General features: G+C 41.4%; 1 protein-coding gene across 4 annotated transcripts in view; it reads left to right on the forward strand.

The window, feature by feature from the left end:
- PRKD3 (protein kinase D3) overlaps positions 1–19,702 on the forward strand; it is a 52,230-nt gene that overhangs the window by 21,859 nt on the left and 10,669 nt on the right. For all 4 annotated transcript variants that reach the window (XR_013983599.1, XM_080997679.1, XM_080997680.1 and 1 more), the window contains exons 3-12: positions 5,265–5,403; positions 5,929–6,060; positions 7,433–7,590; positions 8,609–8,798; positions 10,096–10,173; positions 12,965–13,148; positions 15,060–15,183; positions 16,068–16,145; positions 16,990–17,266; positions 18,624–18,676. Coding sequence is in view for 3 of the 4 variants with exons in the window: in XM_080997679.1 (XP_080853805.1) it covers positions 5,265–5,403; positions 5,929–6,060; positions 7,433–7,590; positions 8,609–8,798; positions 10,096–10,173; positions 12,965–13,148; positions 15,060–15,183; positions 16,068–16,145; positions 16,990–17,266; positions 18,624–18,676 (1,413 nt within the window). In the remaining variant the exon portion in view is untranslated. The remainder of the gene's footprint in view (positions 1–5,264; positions 5,404–5,928; positions 6,061–7,432; positions 7,591–8,608; positions 8,799–10,095; positions 10,174–12,964; positions 13,149–15,059; positions 15,184–16,067; positions 16,146–16,989; positions 17,267–18,623; positions 18,677–19,702) is intronic.

Here is a 19,702-nt window from a genome sequence, read left to right on the forward strand (position 1 = left end):
GTTGCCTATCCCTGGTCAAGTCGATGGTAGGCTATGCCAGATCGCAATTGGCAAGAGGAGGGAAGGTATGGTGTGTCAGGACCCTGGACAGGTCACTGTGGCAGGTACTGGTTGAAACTCACCCAAGGGGAGCTGCTATCTTGGCAGCATGTGGAGCCCTTGTGAACACTGGCTGGTCTGGATTGGCTATTAATTCTGACTCCTTTGAAGAGCTGCCTATATTTTAAAAGAATATTGTCTGATTTTACAGCTGCTGGCTCCTACAGCATGGGAGTCGTGAGGACTGTATTGTGCAGGGCAGGTCATCTTCTGAGTCTGAAGAGTCTGGTCTTGATAGTTCTGTAGTGAGGGATGATGGCTTCCTAGGTGATGCCTCTGAGTTAGTGCGGGGTTGATACCAGAGAACATGACATTGCATGCTGAAGAAGAAAGCAAATCGATGTTGAATTTGCACAAGAGTTGTCATACACATTTGTTTAGTGTTGTAGAATTCACTACAGATATCTTTGCATCAATTATTTTATGAGCTGATGAGGACATAAAGCAACAAATGTAAGTGACTACAAATATTACACTAGGAACTGCCTTCCGCACAGCTTCCCAGCCCATAGAGTTTTACATCTTGCCCTTAACTTTCTGCCTTTTTCCTTCCCACACTTTTTAGGTTACTCTTTTGCCATTTCCCCCTTTTTCTTTCCCACTTCCCCTAGTTCAAAGTATTTTGTGCATTGTGACCAGAGAGTTTCTGCCACAATGAGTTTAGCTCTGCAAGAGGACCATGTCTTCATCAGTGCGGTGAAGTTTCTTGAAGCCATATTTAGTGTTTGTACATATGCAAAAAATAACTGACATGTAACTGGGGGATCTGGTAAGTGTTAATAGTGGTTTTCCTTCGTTTTCCATTTGCATGTATGCAAACTTCCAGTCTTGCAAAAGTCAAATATTTTAATATTGAACACAAGAGAAAACAGACTTTTCTAAGACATTAAATTTTGTCCTGGTGATCTGCATAAAATATGTACTAGGGGAAGAAGCCCTCAAAGTTGGAAGATACCATGATGAACTAGTTGTTGATTACTTACAGCAGTTGCATTTCACTGGTTGCATTGCCTGGTGAATGTCCTATTTAACTATTAGCAATTTGTGTTGTTTTTCTAACTCCTTTTTCCTAGTTCTGCTTATAGGCAGCTGTGGTGAGCTGGTGTGAGAGTAAAGCATATTCTTAGCCAAAATATGCATACTTGTTAAGGCCAAAGTAAGTGCAGATGAGGTAACTCTTCTTTTCCTTACCTAAATAAATAAATAGTGATCTCATTCAAACCCCGAAATACACAGCAACCAAGAACCAGAAGTCAAGTGGTAAAATTTCAGGAATACTTCTCCATAATTTGCAAATAGGTGAGTAAAAGATGGAGAAATCAGAGTTCAGTTAGCCAAACCCAGGAAATATTCCGGTTATCCTCAGTTGCCCTGTGAGTTAAAAAGTAAAGTCCTGGGCAAAGGTTTGTATCCTTTGCTGTGGGCAAAGAAAGGTGACATAGAAATATGAACTCTTTCTGTTAAACACAGATTGGGCAGCTATGTGAACATTAATGGATGGTGCAACATGATTCATAGGAAAGTACCAGTTATTGAGTTGTATATACAGGCAACCATTCTGAGAAGAGGAACTACCGGTAATTAGGGCAGTGGGAAGAGAAGTATAAATGAGAGAAGATCCTGGTTTTATGCGGGAGGCAGTGGAAGACAGGAGTGCCTGGCGTGCTCTGGCCCATGGGGTCACGAAGAGTTGGACACGACTAAATGACTAAACAACAACAGGGTAGTGATAAAGCGGGATATCAGATCCAAACTCTTCTTTTACCCATCTTCTATATTGCATCCTGGACAGAGAGACTTCAAGCTGGTAGCCTAAGAGAATGAAGAATTGTTTCATTTTGGTTCTTACATTATAATTCCCAGATCTCTTTTCTGCAGCTCCTTTAACTTTTACCTTCCTTTTTCCTTCATACTGCTAGTTAGGATGTAGAATGTAGAGATCTTACATTCATCACATATGTCAAACTTATCGAGCTGTTACTTCCTAAGTGTATAGGAAGGTCTTAACTATTCATTTGAAAACAGCAAAATTATGGGGTTTGGGGGGGGTAGGTGGGGAGGAAGGAAATGAAGCTGTCTCTCTGGGTTTGAGCAAGCTTCTGTTCAGATTGTGTCTCCCCATCTACTGCCAGTTCACCAAATGCTGACACTTTATTCACTTCTCAGTTGTGCAAAGCATAAAACTGACCTCTCAGACAAAACTTTTCACATCTTACCACAGGTGTTAATGGATACATCCTTGGGTGTTAATTTTTTTATATGTACCCCATGTTTTCATAAATTGTTGTACAATTAATCTCAACTCTTCTTGGTAATCTGTTTCATTCTTAGAGATCCAAGGGAGCACTTCTAATAGGATAGCAATGCAGAGTTGTTTTAATTGGTACCATGTGTTTTTCAGTATTTTCTGATGTCTCTGAACATAGCCAACATAATAACTGTGTGGCTTCATAGTATACTAACAAACTTGGGACTGTAAGTCCATCCTTGTGCATTGGGGCCTGTTTAGTAAGAGCCTTCCTCAATCCTGTCCAATATCTTCTGCCAATTTTCCAGTTCTTGATCATCTGAAGCAGAAAAAATATGAATACAAATAAAACTTAATAGTTGTAACATTTTAATTGTACAGATTAGATAGTTTGTTCCAAAACCGGAAGTGAAAGTTATGGCTGCTTCATAGAAATAATATTTCTGTGTAATTTTAATTTGAGTTGTGTTTACCTGAACCCAATGGCTTGGATTCAGAGGAATGCCAGCTGAAGGGTGTTGATGGAATGTGACTTTCCCACCCCTGTAAAGCTTCTCTTAAGGATCCTGGCTGGGCTGAGGGAAAAGGTGGATTCCAAAAATGAAGCAGAAACACTTTCAACGAGCAGGAGATTTGTGATTAGTCATTTGGTTTAGAAAAGTAGATGTAATTCAGGCAGGGAGATTCTAATCAGTAAATAGAGCATTGCTCATTAATGCTGGGTTTTCATAACCTCCTCAAGGACAATAGAAGGCTCACCAGCTTAAGCTAGTGAAAATATTTGCGACACCTTGCAGTGTTTCTCTTTGTCAAAAGCAACAAGGCCTTTGGGCAGCACACATCCAATCATTTATAGGATGTGCTGGGACACAGCCCATCTCCAAAAGTAGTTTAGGGAGGAGAAAAGGCATATTTCTCCTGGTCTACCTTACTGTGGGGCTGGAGTTAGGAGGAAACCTCCTCTGGTGGGGCTGGGGACAAATAACTGGAATTCTCTTCATCTCCCACTAACTTCAGGAGTTCTCTGCTTAGGAACCATCATGAAGCTTGGCCTTTTCTGCAACTAAAATGCCTTACATCATGACTATTCAAAAGTCTCTCACTGATATTGGCATGTTCTCCTTCTCTTGAACAATAAGCTTTCATGAGGATTGAAATCCATGTTTTCCATTTGTTGCTGACTTTTGATGATACACTGATTTATTGATAAAAGTTTTGGTTGGAAACAATTTTGTAACCATACAACCTAAATGCTCTTGTTAGTGTAAATAGAGTGTGATGCCAAGAGAATTGGGTAGTAACCAAGGATGTGGTGATAACGGGGACATTCTGGTGAGGTGAGAAATGTAGTTCTATCTCACTCCCTATCAAATGGAAATGATCCCATCCCTCATGCTGAAGGGTGGTTGAGCTTTTCATAGCAAGTGGGCTGCAAAGGTAGTACAACATGGAACCCATGGGCTGCACACTGCCTTGTTGCACACAGGGGAAGCAAGGCCAAAAGTTGACCCCCCCCCCGCCCTTGCGCTGCCTTCCTAAAGCTGGCTAAGCGAGGTTCGGGGCTTTGGGAAGGAGGCAGAAGACACTGGCAGGGTCCTAGACCCCTTCTTCTTCCTCCCCAAAGCTGGGAAAGCACCAATTAGGCTTTGTGACGGAGGTGGGAGCACTCTTAGGACCCTGTCTGAGCCCTCATGCATGCTTCCCACAGCTCAGCATCTTGCTTACCTGGCTTTGGGAAGTCAGTGTGAGGGCTGGTGTGTGTGCCAAATATTGCTGAGGACCACCAAAAAGCCTCAAGGGACCACCCTACTCTAGAATATGGTGCAATGCGAAACACAATATTCATTCATCAAATCTGGTTGACACTTTGAAGAAATGACGCGAAAACATCTTGCCTATAGTTTTCTTTATCAGAAACAGCAGCTATTCCATCAGGCTGAAAGGCTCTTTTGGGGCTCCTCTCCTCAAGTTTTTCCTAGCTGGTCGTTCCTCTGTAAGTAAGACGTTTCCTCCCCCGCCCATTCCAATCACCTTCCTTTTTTATTACGTATCTTAGAGTGTAAATTTGAGGGCAGGGATTGTTATCAGTGCCATTTGTAAGCCACTCTGGGAGTCATCTTTGGCAGAAGAGTGGAAAGAAAGTTCCTTAAATAAATAAAACTAATTTTACAGTTTGTTCAGAAAGTTGTCAGTAAAGTGTACATTTTGTAACGTAGAAAGGTTCCGACCTTCTCTGGAGTTCATGCACCTTATAGACTGGATCTGAACATTGGAACATTTAATCATACACGCTTAGCTGGCTTCTGGCTGTTTCCCTATATAAATAAGAAATGGGGAGGGAGAGAAATCTATCTGAATCCTCTAGTCAGTATTTCTTCTGCCTGGTTCACATACCAATAGTAGCATGTGCCAAGTTTCACTTGCTACGTCTTCTATCTGAAGAGGAGAGATTATGCATGTTTATTCTATGGTTTCATTATGTATATTGCACATGGTCGTGTGGCCCATCTAACCTGTAATTAGATTTGAGTATGTTTGAGATTGAAAAAACGCATTTCACCTCATTGCTTTAAAATCTTACAGTATTAGCAAGGCAAGTATTTTTTTTTATGGATAGCTGTTTTTGTATGTTGTAGTTCATCACCAACTACTCTATCAAGGCCAATGAGATAATAGCACAAAAACTTTATATCATTCAACATTAGGTAGCCTCTGTTGCAAACCTTTTAACTTTCAGCTTATCTTCATCAACACATCTATTTTTCAGAAGTTATTAAGGTATTAATAGGTTTGCTGTGTTCTAAAGAATGCATGCATTCAGGTTTTCTGTAGCTGCAATAGTTGGAGATTTGTATCAGTTTGAGATGAGCAAATTATGACATGCTGTAATTTGGAGTCTGCTTTTTTGTTGTTGCAGTTCCCAGAGTGTGGTTTTTTTGGCATGTATGACAAAATTCTTCTGTTCCGCCATGACCTGAACTCAGAAAATATTTTACAGCGGATTACATCAGCTGAAGAAATACGTGAAGGTGACCTCGTTGAGGTTGTTCTCTCTGGTAAATAGGTTTTCAATGTGGTTCCCTTGTTGTTACATAAAGCCATGATATTACCATTGCTTCAAAATGGTTGAAATTTGTGGACTGCTTTATAAATATTAAAGGTTACTTGAAATAAAGTAGATGAAATGACATCTTACTGAACCAGCCTCTACAGATGAAAATTGTTGAATTTGCGCGTAACAATTGGATAATCTTAATTATCTTCTGAATTTTTTTGGGATTAGTAAATTGTCAGTTACTTGATCTACAATAGCAACCACTGTGTTCTAAATAGTGTAGAAAGTTCTTCATGCAACCTTTATTAAAAAACAGGTTTGGTTTTTGTTTTTTTAAAAACATTTATATAGTTGTATGTCTTAAAATGCATGCTTTGTAGGAGTTGAGCATAGTCATCAGTTTCTACCAAAGGCAGTTTGCTGAGGCTACCATTATTTTAAAAAAATCATTCCAGTCAATCATACTTATAAATATTGCTGTAATCAAGTGGGACTCACTCCTGTTTTATAATGTATTTTTTAAAAGCATTGGCTACAGTCGAAGATTTCCAGATTCGTCCTCATATGCTATATGTGCATTCTTACAAGGCTCCCACTTTTTGTGACTATTGCGGAGAGATGCTTTGGGGCTTGGTACGACAAGGGTTGAAATGTGAAGGTAAGTTTGTCAATAAGTGCATCTTAAGTATGACATGTATCTATGTCCATGTATCTATTGTCCATGACAATACACACTTTCAGTGATTTTGTGTATTGTACTTCAGTCATAGCGGGACGCGGGTGGCGCTGTGGGTAAAACCTCAGTGCCTAGGACTTGATGATCGTAAGGTCTGTGGTTCGAATCCCTGCGGCGGGGTGAGCTCCCGCCGTTCGGTCCCAGCTCCTGCCCACCTAGCAGTTTGAAAGCACCCCTAAGTGCAAGTAGATAAATAGGTACTGCTTTATAGCGGGAAGGTAAACGGCGTTTCCGTGTGCGGCACTGGTGCTGGCTCGCCAGAGCAGCTTCGTTGCGCTGGCCACGTGACCCGGAAGTGTCTTCGGACGGCGCCGGCTCCTGGCCTCTTGAGCGAGACGAGCGCGCAACCCTAGAGTCGGTCACGACTGGCCCGTACGGGGAGGGGTACCTTTACCTTTACCTTTACCTTTACTTCAGTCATATTTAAAAATAAAACATAGTAGGTGTAACTCAAAGAGCAAGACATGTTATTATTTGAATTCGTTTTTCTAAAAGTCTTACAAAGTCAGCATCCACATCCTCCCCGATAATGGCTTTCTTCTGTGGCAAGCAAAATTGCTGTTTGACAGTGCTACAGAGATATAAACAACCCAATCCTAAGGGTTTTAGGGCTGTCCTATTAGGTTTAGGGTATGCAAAGCTAATGTCAGTGCAACATTGGAAGCTGTAGCATTATGCCAATGCTGCAGACAAACATGCTGGCACAAATGTTTTGGTCTGACGTGTTGATTAGAGAAATGTTTCCTTTTCTTGTCACAGCTTTTTATAACATGCAAATAAAGTTCTGAATGGGCATACCTTTTCATGTGGCCCTTGTTCAGTTGGCTGCAGTACCTTCCTCAGTTCTCCTGTCAACAGGCTGTTGTCCAGGTATTAGTAACATGACACTTCATGCTTATTGGCTTTTACTCAACTCCTGTGGTTCCAGCTGAGCCAGGAGTACATTGTTTAGATAGTCTGCCAGGGGAAAGAGAGCTGAGGAAGATCAGCAGCAACATGTATTGCATAACAGGCCCCGTTTTCAGGCTTTAGCTAGGGTGAAGCAGGGTCAGAAAAGCAAGTATTCAGGCCAAAAAAATTCCATGCATTACACAGATCTGCTGATAATTACACCACCACTCCGTTGTGCTAGGAGATTATTAAAATTATATTGAGAGTCAAATTCACCATGTTTTGGTTTGATCTGTCTTTTCTGAAAATATGATCCTAATTTATTACTGTCAATTCTATTTAAATGAATGGTATCATTCATAATAAGTTGTTTATCCCCCTTCCCTAATGCTAATTTTATTAGGGTGTGGATTAAACTACCACAAGCGATGCGCCTTCAAGATCCCAAACAACTGCAGTGGTGTAAGAAAGAGGCGTTTATCTAATGTATCTTTACCAGGATCTGCACTTTCAGTCCCAAGATCAGTGCAAACTGAATACACAGTCGGAGTCACAGAAGAGGTATTTAGATGATTTTTCTCTCTCTTAAGGTGGGATTCCATTCATGTTGCATATGCTACTGTCATGTGTCAAGGCACATAACCCCAAACCTTCCTTTCGTAAATATGTGGGGCTCTTGGAGCTCCTTATCTGTGTTCTGATTTAATATGTGCTGAGGTTCAGCTGCTCAAATAGCCTTAGGGTATGCAAGGTATAATCACTAACAACTTCCCCTTTCTTATTCTACCCCTCCAAAGCACAGCAAATTTAATATGGTTTTCCTTTTTTGTGTGTTGTGTGTGTTTATAACCAAATCAGTCACTTAACACTAGGTGATAAAGGTTAACAATGGAAATATTACATATATTAGGTAAAAGTAGAATTTAAGAACCTGATTTATTGCTATTCTGAATGTAATAGGATGAATATATAGTTCAGCAGTGCCCTACTGCTTGAAAGGTGGATGGCTCCATTCATGAGTGTAGATGTTACAGTTGTATTAAATTAATAAAAATCCACCCCGTCTGCAATCCAGTAAGGGCTTGATCAGGTTAGATCAGGCCCTCAGTCTGACTTGGACCCTCATCTCACTCACTTTAAGGAATTAAACACCAGCTGGCGGCCATAGCAAAAACAAGGCATGGAGCTTATTAAAAGTGATGGCGGATGTCTTCTGAAGTATTAAGGAGGGCTGTTTAATATCACTGGTAAATGCCAACTATTTGGTTCCAGCTCGAACCTAGGTTGGTGTAGCAATATATGGCTTCTGTGTTATTTAGATTTCTTATTATGGATACTTTTTCCAGGCTTAAGTAGAAACATAAGAAGAGTCCTACTGGATCAGACCAAAGACCCATCTAGTCCAGCATCCTGTTCTCACAGTGGCCAACCAGTTGCCTTTTAGTTTGCTATAGTCTTGTTGGTAAAGGAGGCCCGGAAAGGATTGGGGAGCTAGGAATGATAGGAGCCTAGGGAAAATATCAGGGGAATTAGGTCTGCACCACAAGTTCAAGCCCTGCATGTCTGCTTTTCTTTTCAGTGTCCCCTTCTAGAGCCCAGTAAGAGGATTCCTTCCTGGAGTGGGCGTCCAATATGGATGGAAAAGATGGTGCTCTGCAGGGTGAAGGTTCCACATACCTTTGCTGTTCATTCTTACACTCGACCCACCATATGCCAGTACTGCAAACGATTGCTCAAGGGTCTCTTTCGCCAAGGAATGCAGTGTAAAGGTAAGAGTATTCACTGCTTCAAGGTTAATATTGTTATTTGTACAGCTTTTTCACATTCTTAGCTATACACCCAAAGCCTGAGTTAAAATTATTTCAGCAAGAAGGGATGCAAGCTTTGAACTACTCCACTAAGTCCTCTTTGTAGCTTTTTTAAGAGAAGTAAAAAGCCAGGCAAAACTATTGTGGTTTTTCACGAACATAGAATATCCCAAGTGCACAGAAACTCCTACCTTCTCACCTTCACTCTCTTAGTATTAGACATGGGACCACAATCTTTGCAATTGATATGCACAGCATCATAGAATCGGAAGGGACCCAACCCCCTGCAATGCTGGTTCACAGCTAAAGAAGCCCTGACAGATGGCCATTCAACCTCTTAAAAAACCCTCGATGAAGGAGATGTGAGGGACCAGATGGGAGGCTGGGGTGTGGTCCAGCAGATTAACCTCCAGTTGCAGATCCCTGTTGTAGGCTATTGGCAAAGCAAGTATTTATAAAGCCATCCCCACTTTAAAAAAGCTGTTTGCATTTAATTTATACTCTTACTAAAACTTTAAAGAGTGTGTAAAATATAGTATTACTATACTTAGCTGAGAAATCCACTTACTTTCCTAAGTCTCAAATGTAATCTGTGATTCAGCATGGCAGTATAGTTTTGTTGTTTATATGCCATCAATAGCCTGTGTCTCCAGATCATGGATCATCTTTTTTCTTTCCCCCTGCAGACATATGCCTCTGTATATTTACTACTTGGTATGAACCCTTGTCTTATATTTTATATGTAAAGTGCTTAGTTACTTGTGGCACTCAATAATACGTTGTTTGTGTAGGGATTAGTTTTTTAGTTTCATAGCAGTAGAGATATTTTAAGGTAGAGAGTTCAGTAATAAAGTTTGCAAATTAACACACACAAAATATTTTATGTACAATTTAAAAGAAACAGTCTGGGGACATCATTTTCAAGAACATAGCAGTGGTAAACAAACCTGCAAAAAGAACCTGCTGGGGCCTAGCTGTGTTCTTCCAGCACCCTATTGCTTTTCTGTGCTGCCTTTCCTCTGCTGGCATTTTTCTACTGGTTTTTCTCCACTGGCAGCCCACTTGGTTTCTGTGGAAAGCAGAGAGGAGGGATGGTTCATACCCCTGCATGCAATTTCTTGTTGCACATGGCTACTTGGTGAGTGCTTAGATACAAAAACATCCCCAAAATAAATAAAATGTAGGTGTCATGTAAGGGATATTTAAAGAGTTTCTCCATAAATGTATGAGTGAAAGAAACCATTTTTTCTTGCTTTAGACTGCAGATTTAACTGTCACAAACGTTGTGCTTCTAAAGTACCCAAAGATTGTCTTGGAGAAGTTGTGTTCAATGGAGGTAAGAGCAAACATGTTCTGAAATAGTAAAGAATTATTTGTGTATTAATTTTCAGTGTGACTTGCAATATATTTAAAAGGTGAGATAGAAGTATGTAAATGTTCTTACATACTTGAGTTGACTGAAAGTGCTCTCTATCTGCTGAAGTGAAATATATTAACAACTTTGGTCTCTTCAGCAAAGTTGATAGTGAATTTCCATTGAAAGTATTCAGTCTTGTGGTCCCTAGGAGAGTGTCTCAGGAGCCATAGGATATTGTGCTAGGGTAGGCTGCAAGGCTCTCTGGGTAATTTATGCTGAGTAGCACCACCACCACTGTTTCCCATTTAAGTATTACTAGGTCTGTCAGTAAAGAAATCTAGACCTGAAATGTTTATAGTATACTGAGAGTGGGGAATGCTTTTCTAGACTCCTGCCTTGCTTATGGCAGCAGTCCAATGTGTAATTCTCAGTTTCGCTCCTTAAAAGCATAGAGGGTGGGGAAATGCTAGGCAAGGTGAGTAGACCAGATCCCACAGCTATGCAAAAACATAACCAATCCCAGAGTTCAAATTACAAGAGCAGATTTATTTAAAGCACTGAAAGAAATAGAAAGCTGTTTTAAATATAAGGAAACTTCTATTTGCTATCCAAGGCAATCTTAGTAAGTTACAAATTATTTTCAGCTGACATGCAAAACAGCATGGGTCATCCCAGGCAATTCATAGAAGGCATTCAAGGGAGAGATGGAGATCATTTAAAAACCTTGCCCTTTCTTTAAAAAAAAAACCCCTCTGAAGATTCAGTTGGGGGTGGTGGCGGTTAGCTGGCCAGGTAGGTAAGGTATCCACCAACCAAGGGAAGGCAGTTCTACTTGGAATCTTTGAGGTTCATCACATATGCAGATGGAAGGGATAAGAAGTGTGAATGGGCAAATTACCTGATGTTCCTCAACACCACCCCATGGGGTCAGAATGGGGTAAGCAATCTCACATGCATGTGAGGCAGATGTTTTAGATGTGACTTGTGTGTCCTAAAGGAGGACACCAAACCATCAATTTCAGTTGGGTTTCTGCACAGTTCTAAGTGGGATTCAGTGTTGGTGAAGTGTAGGATGCGCAGTGGGGAATATACTATTCCCTCCAAAGTCTTGCTGGCCTGTGCAGCAACCTTACCCAGTGTTTTCCTTTTACACAGTTTCCCTTCACATTCTATTCTCTTTCCCTGCTCTGCCTAATTTGTTTCAATGATGGATGTGGTTTTCAACGGGTCCCTCCTCAGGGTACCTGGGCTAACTCATCCAACTTCTTCCACCCCTCATCCTGATCTGGAACCCCCCCCCCCCAATGTCTCATGATATTAAGGCCCAGTCCAGGGTCTCTTTGGAGAATGAAGGGTCTTGGATTCAATGGATCCAAGCCTCTGCTGGACCCTTCAGAATCCCGAGTTTGGGGGCATAAGTTGCTTTGGGGCCTAGTTGTCAGTGGTAATTGTGTTGGTAATATAAACCTATTGTACCTTTGCAGACATAATAGGGGCTTCTGCAGTGGTGGTGCCTGCCCCCTTGGTAGAGGTCTGTGGGGGGACCTACCTATGTGCAGTTCTGGACCTTACCAGCCATGGGATTTGGGGATTGGGATCTCTCCATTAGATACTGAAACTGAGGGAAGAAGATAATATGTTTGGACAGCATATGCTTTCACTGGTGCCTTCAGCATCCCACTGCTTCTCCCCTGTTGCAATAAAACTTGAAAGAATTCTTCTGCTGTAGTCAGTAGAAGACTATTTTCAAACATATTACAGTGGGTGGGTGTTTGGATTAACCTTTGTATGCTGAGCTGTCACACTCGCCTGCCCGGCTTGAAAAACTCACTAAAATTATGGTTGAAAATTGACTCCCAATGCAAGGCTTTTTTCAAGCCTACTAGTTGGGGGCGGGATCTTTCTTTTGGGAGGGAAGGTTGACCCTAATGAATAGCAGGGTGGAAGTTTGAATGTGTGTAAGTGTGGTTGCGGTGCGCAGAACAGTTTCTCAGGTTCTAGATTTATCCACTGCACAAAAAAGTTGGGTAACGCAATGCCAGAAGTTGATTATGGAGCCTCACAGTAGCTGCCATTGATGTATTATACCCTTTGCACTCTGATGGAACTGGCTTCCTAGTTTGACACCTCTGTTTTAATTGCTAGCATTACATAACTCCTAATTTCCTCTGTGTAGGGGAGAATTTACAGAATCTTTTCTAAAGCAGAAATGTTGGAGTGCATTATTTTGTCTCTGTGCCTGTCTAAAGATACTAGAAAAATCAACCCTGTGTGTGGCAGTTGTGACTGCCTATCCTTGGCTGCCCTGCTCTGTTTGAAGCAGCAGAAAGCTGGGTTTAACTTGCATTAGTATTGAACCAGGTGTAAAGAGAGTTCTGTTCTCTGATTCCCATCCTGTCCACACCCTTCCCTGGAAAGACATAGTCATGATGTTCTTGCATCAGAGGAGAGGGAGTTGGCTGGCACAGGAGGTGGAAGAACTGTGATGATGCCAACTTTCCACTGATGGAGAATTGCCCTGTGTCAGGAAGTACCTACATAGCATGAAGTGGCCTTAGTAAAACAAAAACATAGCCCAATTGTTTTTACTTTTTCTCCTGTCTTGGCTGTGTTTGATTGTGTATATTTGATTTTGTTACATATGTACTGAAGGCTGCAACAGATTTCTAATTCATTCCTGACTAAAATTGTGGTGTAAATGATTTTTCTAACATGAATAATATTAATGAATAATAATATTTTGGAACCTTTTGTTTTTATATGGAATAAGAACCGGCTAGTCCAGGTCAAGATATGGATATGCCAATGGAGGTTGACAGCAGTGAAATGAACAGTGATGGAGGTAGGAGCTTGGATGATACAGAAGAACCCTCTCCCCCAGAAGACAAAATGTTTTTTATGGATCCAGCAGATCTAGATGGGGACAAAGATGAAGAGGCTGTCAAAACTATCAGGTTTGTAAAATCAAAGTATTCCATTGCATGTCTGTGAAGCTCCCTATTAAAAACATTTTTCTGTTGAGAGGAGAATGAATTTTGCTATTCACTTATTATTATTTATTATTGGTTTACAAGAGATGCTTTCTCACTCTTCAGCATAAGTGAAAAACAGCAATTAACAGAATTGATTAAATGTGAAAGTATGTAGGCTTGAACCTATTGGAAGTAGAATCCCCTGTGAGCGTCAACATGGAAATAAATTACATTATTGAAGAATGCTTAGCTATACTGACTAGTTGATGGAAAATGTTATGCTGACCTAGATTTATAGGGCTACTTTATTCTCCTGACCTTAGGCCAAACTCATTCCAGTCCTAATGCAAGTCAATTGATTGAATGGAGTTACATAAGGAATCAATTTTGCTCCTTGTGTGTGTTGCAAGTTAGGTTAAAGGAAACAACTTTTGGCTCATTGGATGTGACCTCTAAAGGGTCATGTGCTTTTACTCGTATATGTACTACTAGAGTAAATTATTTGAATTACAGCTCATACTATTGTTTATAAAAGATGAGATCCAGTGTAGTTTATGGAAATAGAGCAATGGATTTAGAATAGTGTTCAGCCGTGGACTCATTAGGTGGCCTTAAAGAAATTTAAGCCTTAGCTCCATACTGTAAAGTAGGAATAATAAAGACAGATTTCACTGGGATGTAGTGAGAATGAAAGTGAGGATTGCAAGACTATTTATCTACCTAAAACTCAATTCATGTCTACGGTGTGCTTCAAATCATTTTCCTCTGTAGCAGGGTGGGGAACCTCATGCCTGGGGGCCAGATGTGGCCCTCCGTGCCTCTCTATCTGGTCCTTGAGACTCTCCCCAGCCACAGCTCCTCTGCCAAGGCCACTCCCCTCTGTAGGACTGCTTTGACCCTCCTTGAGTGTTTTTGTGTGGAGGGCGTATGTCCTTAGATTCTGATTTTGCTTCCTGCTTGCCTGCATGGAGGATAGAGAAGAGTGGGTGGATGTGTGTTAAAACTAGTCTACCTTACAAAAGTAAAATTCATGTTCACGGCTCTTTCTGTTACCGTCCCCACTTTTGCTTGTGGCCTTGCCTCCCACCAGCATGTGATTCCCGGAAGGTTGCTTAGAAGGGAATGCAGCCCTCGGACTGAGAAAGGTTCCTCACCCTCAATGTACAGACAGGGCTTGGACTCAGTACATGGCAACCAGAATGCAGGGCCCTGCTTGGTACCATCTTTCTTAGGCTGTGCTTGTCCTCTCCTCCCATGAGAAGATTTCAGAGTGGAAGTGGAGCTGAGTTCCTGTCCTACTGGGCACGATTCAGGATAGCTGCTATAGTACTTATCTCTCCCTTCAAGAAAAATAGGAGCACAGGAAGATGGTTTAGATTTAGGATAAGACTTAATTTAGGATAAGATTTTTGCTCTTTGTTACTGTCTCTATTGCTGTTGGATGTGTGTATATGTGGAAAGAGGACTGAGTTTATATTCAGGCTTGGTTTGATGAAAGAGATCATCCTAGGACCCCTTGTTTTGTTGGTTCATAGGGCAGGTTTGGGCTTTACTGTAACCTGCTGCCCAAGAGTTAATAAGTCTGCCTTGGCATCTTCTGTAATGTTGTAAAGGACTTTGACACCTCATCTAAAACTGTGTCTTAGCCCCTTAACATGGTAACGTGTCTTGCCTAATCTGGGTGGGGGAGGGTTAGTGATTTTAAAAACAACTCTCTTGTCATCTGTATGATCATGATGTGCCCTACATAATGTTTTATCTTTAGAAGATTTTTGTTTAAGATGCAAGTAATAGTCAAGAATATTCTACTTGAAGTTTATCCTGAATTATAGCACAGCTGTAGGATGTCCTGAAATATGTATGATTAGAGACATGCGTTTCTTTTTTCAACAGCCCATCGACAAGCAATAATATTCCATTAATGAGGGTTGTGCAATCAATCAAGCACACAAAGAGGAAGAGCAGTACAATGGTGAAGGAAGGATGGATGGTTCATTACACTAGCCGAGACAACCTGGTCAGTAATTTTACCTCTACTTTTCAGTGTGATATTTACTTTTAGTTATTTTAAGTCTGGGATGGGGAAACTGTGGGCTTCCAGATACTGTTGGGCTCCCAACTCCTTCAAAGCAAGCTAGCGTGACCAATAGCTGAGTTTATGGGAATTGTAGTCCAACATTTAGAGAACCACAAATTCCTCACCTATTTTTTGCTTTAAAAATTGCTTTAAAACTCTCAAGAAAGGAAATGATCTATGCTGCTCTGTTTATGCAAGCAGTGCTTCTTCAGTACTAGCTATGGGAGGAGAAAGAACTCTCTGTACTGGCTGGGCTCTGTCTGCCATTGTAACCAACAGAAGCCTTGTTCGCATGTTGGGTTCAGGATCACAATGGTGTGGTAGGGTCTCCCTTATCCAAGACAAGTTTCCCGAGCCAACTCTGTTGCAGCCTCTGAGGAGCAGCTAGAAAATGGGGTCACAGTATTGTTCTCCCCGTTCCACTGTTTTCCTGCTCAGATCTCTTGAGTCTTAAAGTCTTTGCCTGATGGGGACTTTCCCAAAGTGTTGGGACAGTGATACCTACTGCTGCTGCCCTGGGATAGGAGGTGGTCACAGAAAAAACCGAATCAACCCTGGCGATCAATGGGGTGACAGATGTCGCAGCCAGATCGCCCTCACATCCAGAAAAAAAAGGGGGGGCACAGGAGGTACTGAAAAACATCTTGGTCCTATGCATTGCTGCACAGGCTTGAGCTTTAGAGTAGGCACTGTTTGAAAAAGCATAGCTGATAGTACCTTTAAAGGTCATCATCAGTACAGTCCATTGAAATTGCTAACATGGATTCTGCTATAGGGTACCAATGTCTGTGTCTTAAAGAGAAACCCTCTCATATTTGTTGCAGAGAAAAAGACATTACTGGAGACTGGATAGTAAATGTCTTACACTATTTCAGAACGAATCTGGGACAAAGTATTACAAGGTAAGTGATAATATAAATCTCTTTTTTTTTTTTACTTATGTCAGTTTCCATCTAAAGTGTTGTTCCCCTAATGTTAATCTGCAGTTGAAATCCTTCATTTACATCCTTTTCTCTGCACAATACTGTATTTGTGTATTAACTGTTGAACCCTAAATACCATAGGTATGTTAAGATTGAGATTTTTTTTAATGAAGGTGCACCGTGTCTCTTGTGTACAGTTCTTTATCTGTTTATTTGTGTGTTACAGTGCCCAGCCATGCATGGATATTTTATGCCCCTTGAAACCAGACTAGTGAATGTTTGAGGGACTGGGGTAACAGAAGTAGAATACTTACTGAAGAAAAGGATAGCATATATGGGAGGAGGCAAAGGATTGAGAGAGCCAAAATTGATCATGTCCTGTGACATAGCTGGGAATAAGAAGGCTTACAAAGCACCTGACAGGCTGCAAAACTGAAAATAAGCAATTATGTCTGCTTCCTGAGTGGATGGTGAAAGGTCTTCTCACTTTGGATATGGTGTGGTGATTCTGTAATGATGAACTGGGTCATCGGGCTGCTATAGAAAGATTGATTCTATGGACAATGTAGCACCAGAGATGAAAGGCAATTCTAAACTGTGTCGTGGGAGGAAAATGCCAGTTGGGTCCAGAGCAAAGACAAAACTTTATTAGTGGCCCTTCTTGATTGTAATATTTGTGCAATCCCTAGGAACCTAAAGAGGGACTAAAGCGAAGGCCACTCAGTGCTATCAAAATATTTCTAGTTGAGTTCAGTAGCATACATTTTGTTATTGTTGCATATGCCCTCCACTCCTAGTGTTTAACACCTTTTGTTTCCTTTAGGAGATTCCGCTTTCTGAAATTCTTCAGGTGACTCAGCCGCGGGACTTCTCAAACGTGGTGCAAGGCAGCAACCCACACTGCTTTGAAATAATCACTGACACTATGGTGTACTTTGTTGGCGAGAACAATGGCAGCAAGCATCATAATCCTGTTTTGGCTGCTACTGGAGTGGGACTGGATGTAGCGCAGAGCTGGGAGAAAGCTATTCGTCAAGCTTTGATGCCAGTCACGCCTCAGGCTAGCATTTGCACTGCTGCAGCACAAGGGAAAGATCACAGTAAGAGCACAGAAGCACTCTCTTCTTCCTAATGGAGATCTGTGACGTAATGGGCCCTGGTTCAACAAAATATTTTATGGGTTGCTTATGCCTGCAACATGTCATGGGGCTGGCTCTGTATTTGAATCAGACCTTCAACTGCTACATATTTAGCATTAGTTAGTATGTCAGTGCTGTTCCTCTCGGAGTTGATTCCTGTCTTGCTAATTCTACATATGTAACAATTAAGGGCCTGGTTTTAAAACTGAAACTGTGTGGAATACCATACGAGTAAGCAATGCAACTCTTCCTCGCCCGGTGTTGAAAGCAGGCCTTATGCTGCTAGTGTAGCCTTTCCAAAAATTCTTTCCCTTCCTGTGTGAGTTGTAGCCATTGACTAAACTCATCTGAAGTCATGCCATTTATATTCTAACTATAGAGCAAGCAGGGTCCTGCTCGTAGAATGCTGACATATAACACAGCTTCAGTGGAGGAACTGAGAAGTCAATTTGGCTTACAGAAAAAAACATGCAGAGAACTGTTGTCCTAGGAGCAGGAGGAACTGTGTACTGATGGCAGGAAGAGAGAGGGTGGTGACATGGGTGTTGGCGGTGAAGAGGAGGATTAGAATCCTGACAGAAAGATAAATGAGTAGGCAGTGGGCTAAGGAAGGCATGACCTGAGGGGAGGACAGGTGGAATTACAACATGCATGCTTCATAGCCAAGAACAGTGCATTTGTGGGGGGTGGGGGACAGGGAGGGCTTAAATAGAAGGGTAGTGGGGTGAAACAGCTTGGACTGGATTTTTCGTGATTCTCCTTGTATTAAAAATAAGGCTGAGCCCTGGCACATTGCAGCTCTGAGCTAGAGGCAAAGAATGGAGAACTTGTGATGAAAAGCAGGACTGGGTTGTCTGACTGTTGAATTAAAGGAGATTCTGGCAATGCCTAATGCCCCCAAAGACTGGTGTTTAGGTTCAGACCTGTGTAACAGTCATGCAATACATTCTGTAAGCCTATTTGACTGATACATAAGAAAAACGCATGTGCTTACAAATTCCTTAGTTCCTTCGAGGTGGAGACATAAGGAGAGCAAATGTCTTGAAGGAAGGAGGAACACGGGCAATGTTGATGGCCAGTGACAAAATAGAACTGAAGAAAAATATTCTGTGTTGTTGTGGTAGAGTTCAGTGCGAGGGAGATTTTGAAAGCTGTCTGTTAGGGGAACATAAAGAGGTGTTTGGAAATGTGATGCAGAGTGCCAAGGCTACATTTCACATATTAATTGGAATGTCAATAAATGTTTGGCTGCTAGGACATTGGTCTTTCATTGTAATACTGCTTCCACATTAAAAACATGTATATTTTCTCATTGCAGAAGAATTATCTGTCAGCATTTCTGTTTCAAATTGCCAGATCCAAGAAAATGTGGTGAGTCACAAAATGTAAATACTATTGTAGCTGGATTGTTATCAGTTGTCCCCCGATGGCTATTTTATATCAAAATAATTGGAGATAAAGACAAATGAAAAGCTGAAGAACATATTGTTCCCATTAGGCAACCTAGCTTATTTAATACAATGACTTGTCTGAAAAAAAATCTATATATGGTAAAGTTTCTTAACCTTTTTAGTAGTGAGCAATGCAAAAAGAGAAGCCTTGTAAATGATACTTTATAAGTTTGATCCCTTCCCCCACTTGAGAGCCAGTGTGGTGTAGTGGTTAAGAGCGGTAGTCTCGTAATCTGGTGAACCGGGTTCGCGTCTCCGCTCCTCCACATGCAGCTGCTGGGTGACCTTGGGCTCGTCACACTTCTCTGAAGTCTCTCAGCCCCACTCACCTCACAGAGTGTTTGTTGTGGGGGAGGAAGGGAAAGGAGATTGTTAGCCGCTTTGAGACTCCTTCGGGTAGTGATAAAGGGGGATATCAAATCCAAACTCTTCTTCTTCTGATATGCAGGAATTGAACTAAATACAATAAAGATTACTGACAAATTTTGAACCTATAATTTAAAACCATTATCAGTTGTTGGATGAGAATTAAGGGTTATTATTATTATTTTAAAAAGACTATTGTTGGGGGCTGCCTTTTTGGTAGTTATTTCCCAAAAGGAGGAATGACTTTGTTCCCCAAGCATGAAATGTGCATCCAAGTTCTGATCTAAAACCATACTCCAGTGCCTTCTTATAGTAGGTTATCTGGGGGAAGGGAAACCCCATAGTCTAGGAAACAAATGCTGCAGTCCTTTGCCCAGTTACTTGAAAGCAAGTCTCATTGAATTTGACAGAACATCTAAATGAATATGTATAGGATTTGTAGTTTTGGTAGAACATTGGTAGGCTAATTGAAATGTTTTGGGACACGGGTGGCGCTGTAGTCTCTTGGGCTTGCCGATTGGAAGGTCGGTGGTTCGAATCCCTGCAATGAGGTGAGCTCCCGTTGCTCTGTCCCAGCTTT

The sequence above is a fragment of the Podarcis pityusensis genome, assembly GCF_964106645.2.
Source record: "Podarcis pityusensis genome assembly, chromosome: 3".
Lineage (NCBI taxonomy): Eukaryota > Metazoa > Chordata > Lepidosauria > Squamata > Lacertidae > Podarcis > Podarcis pityusensis.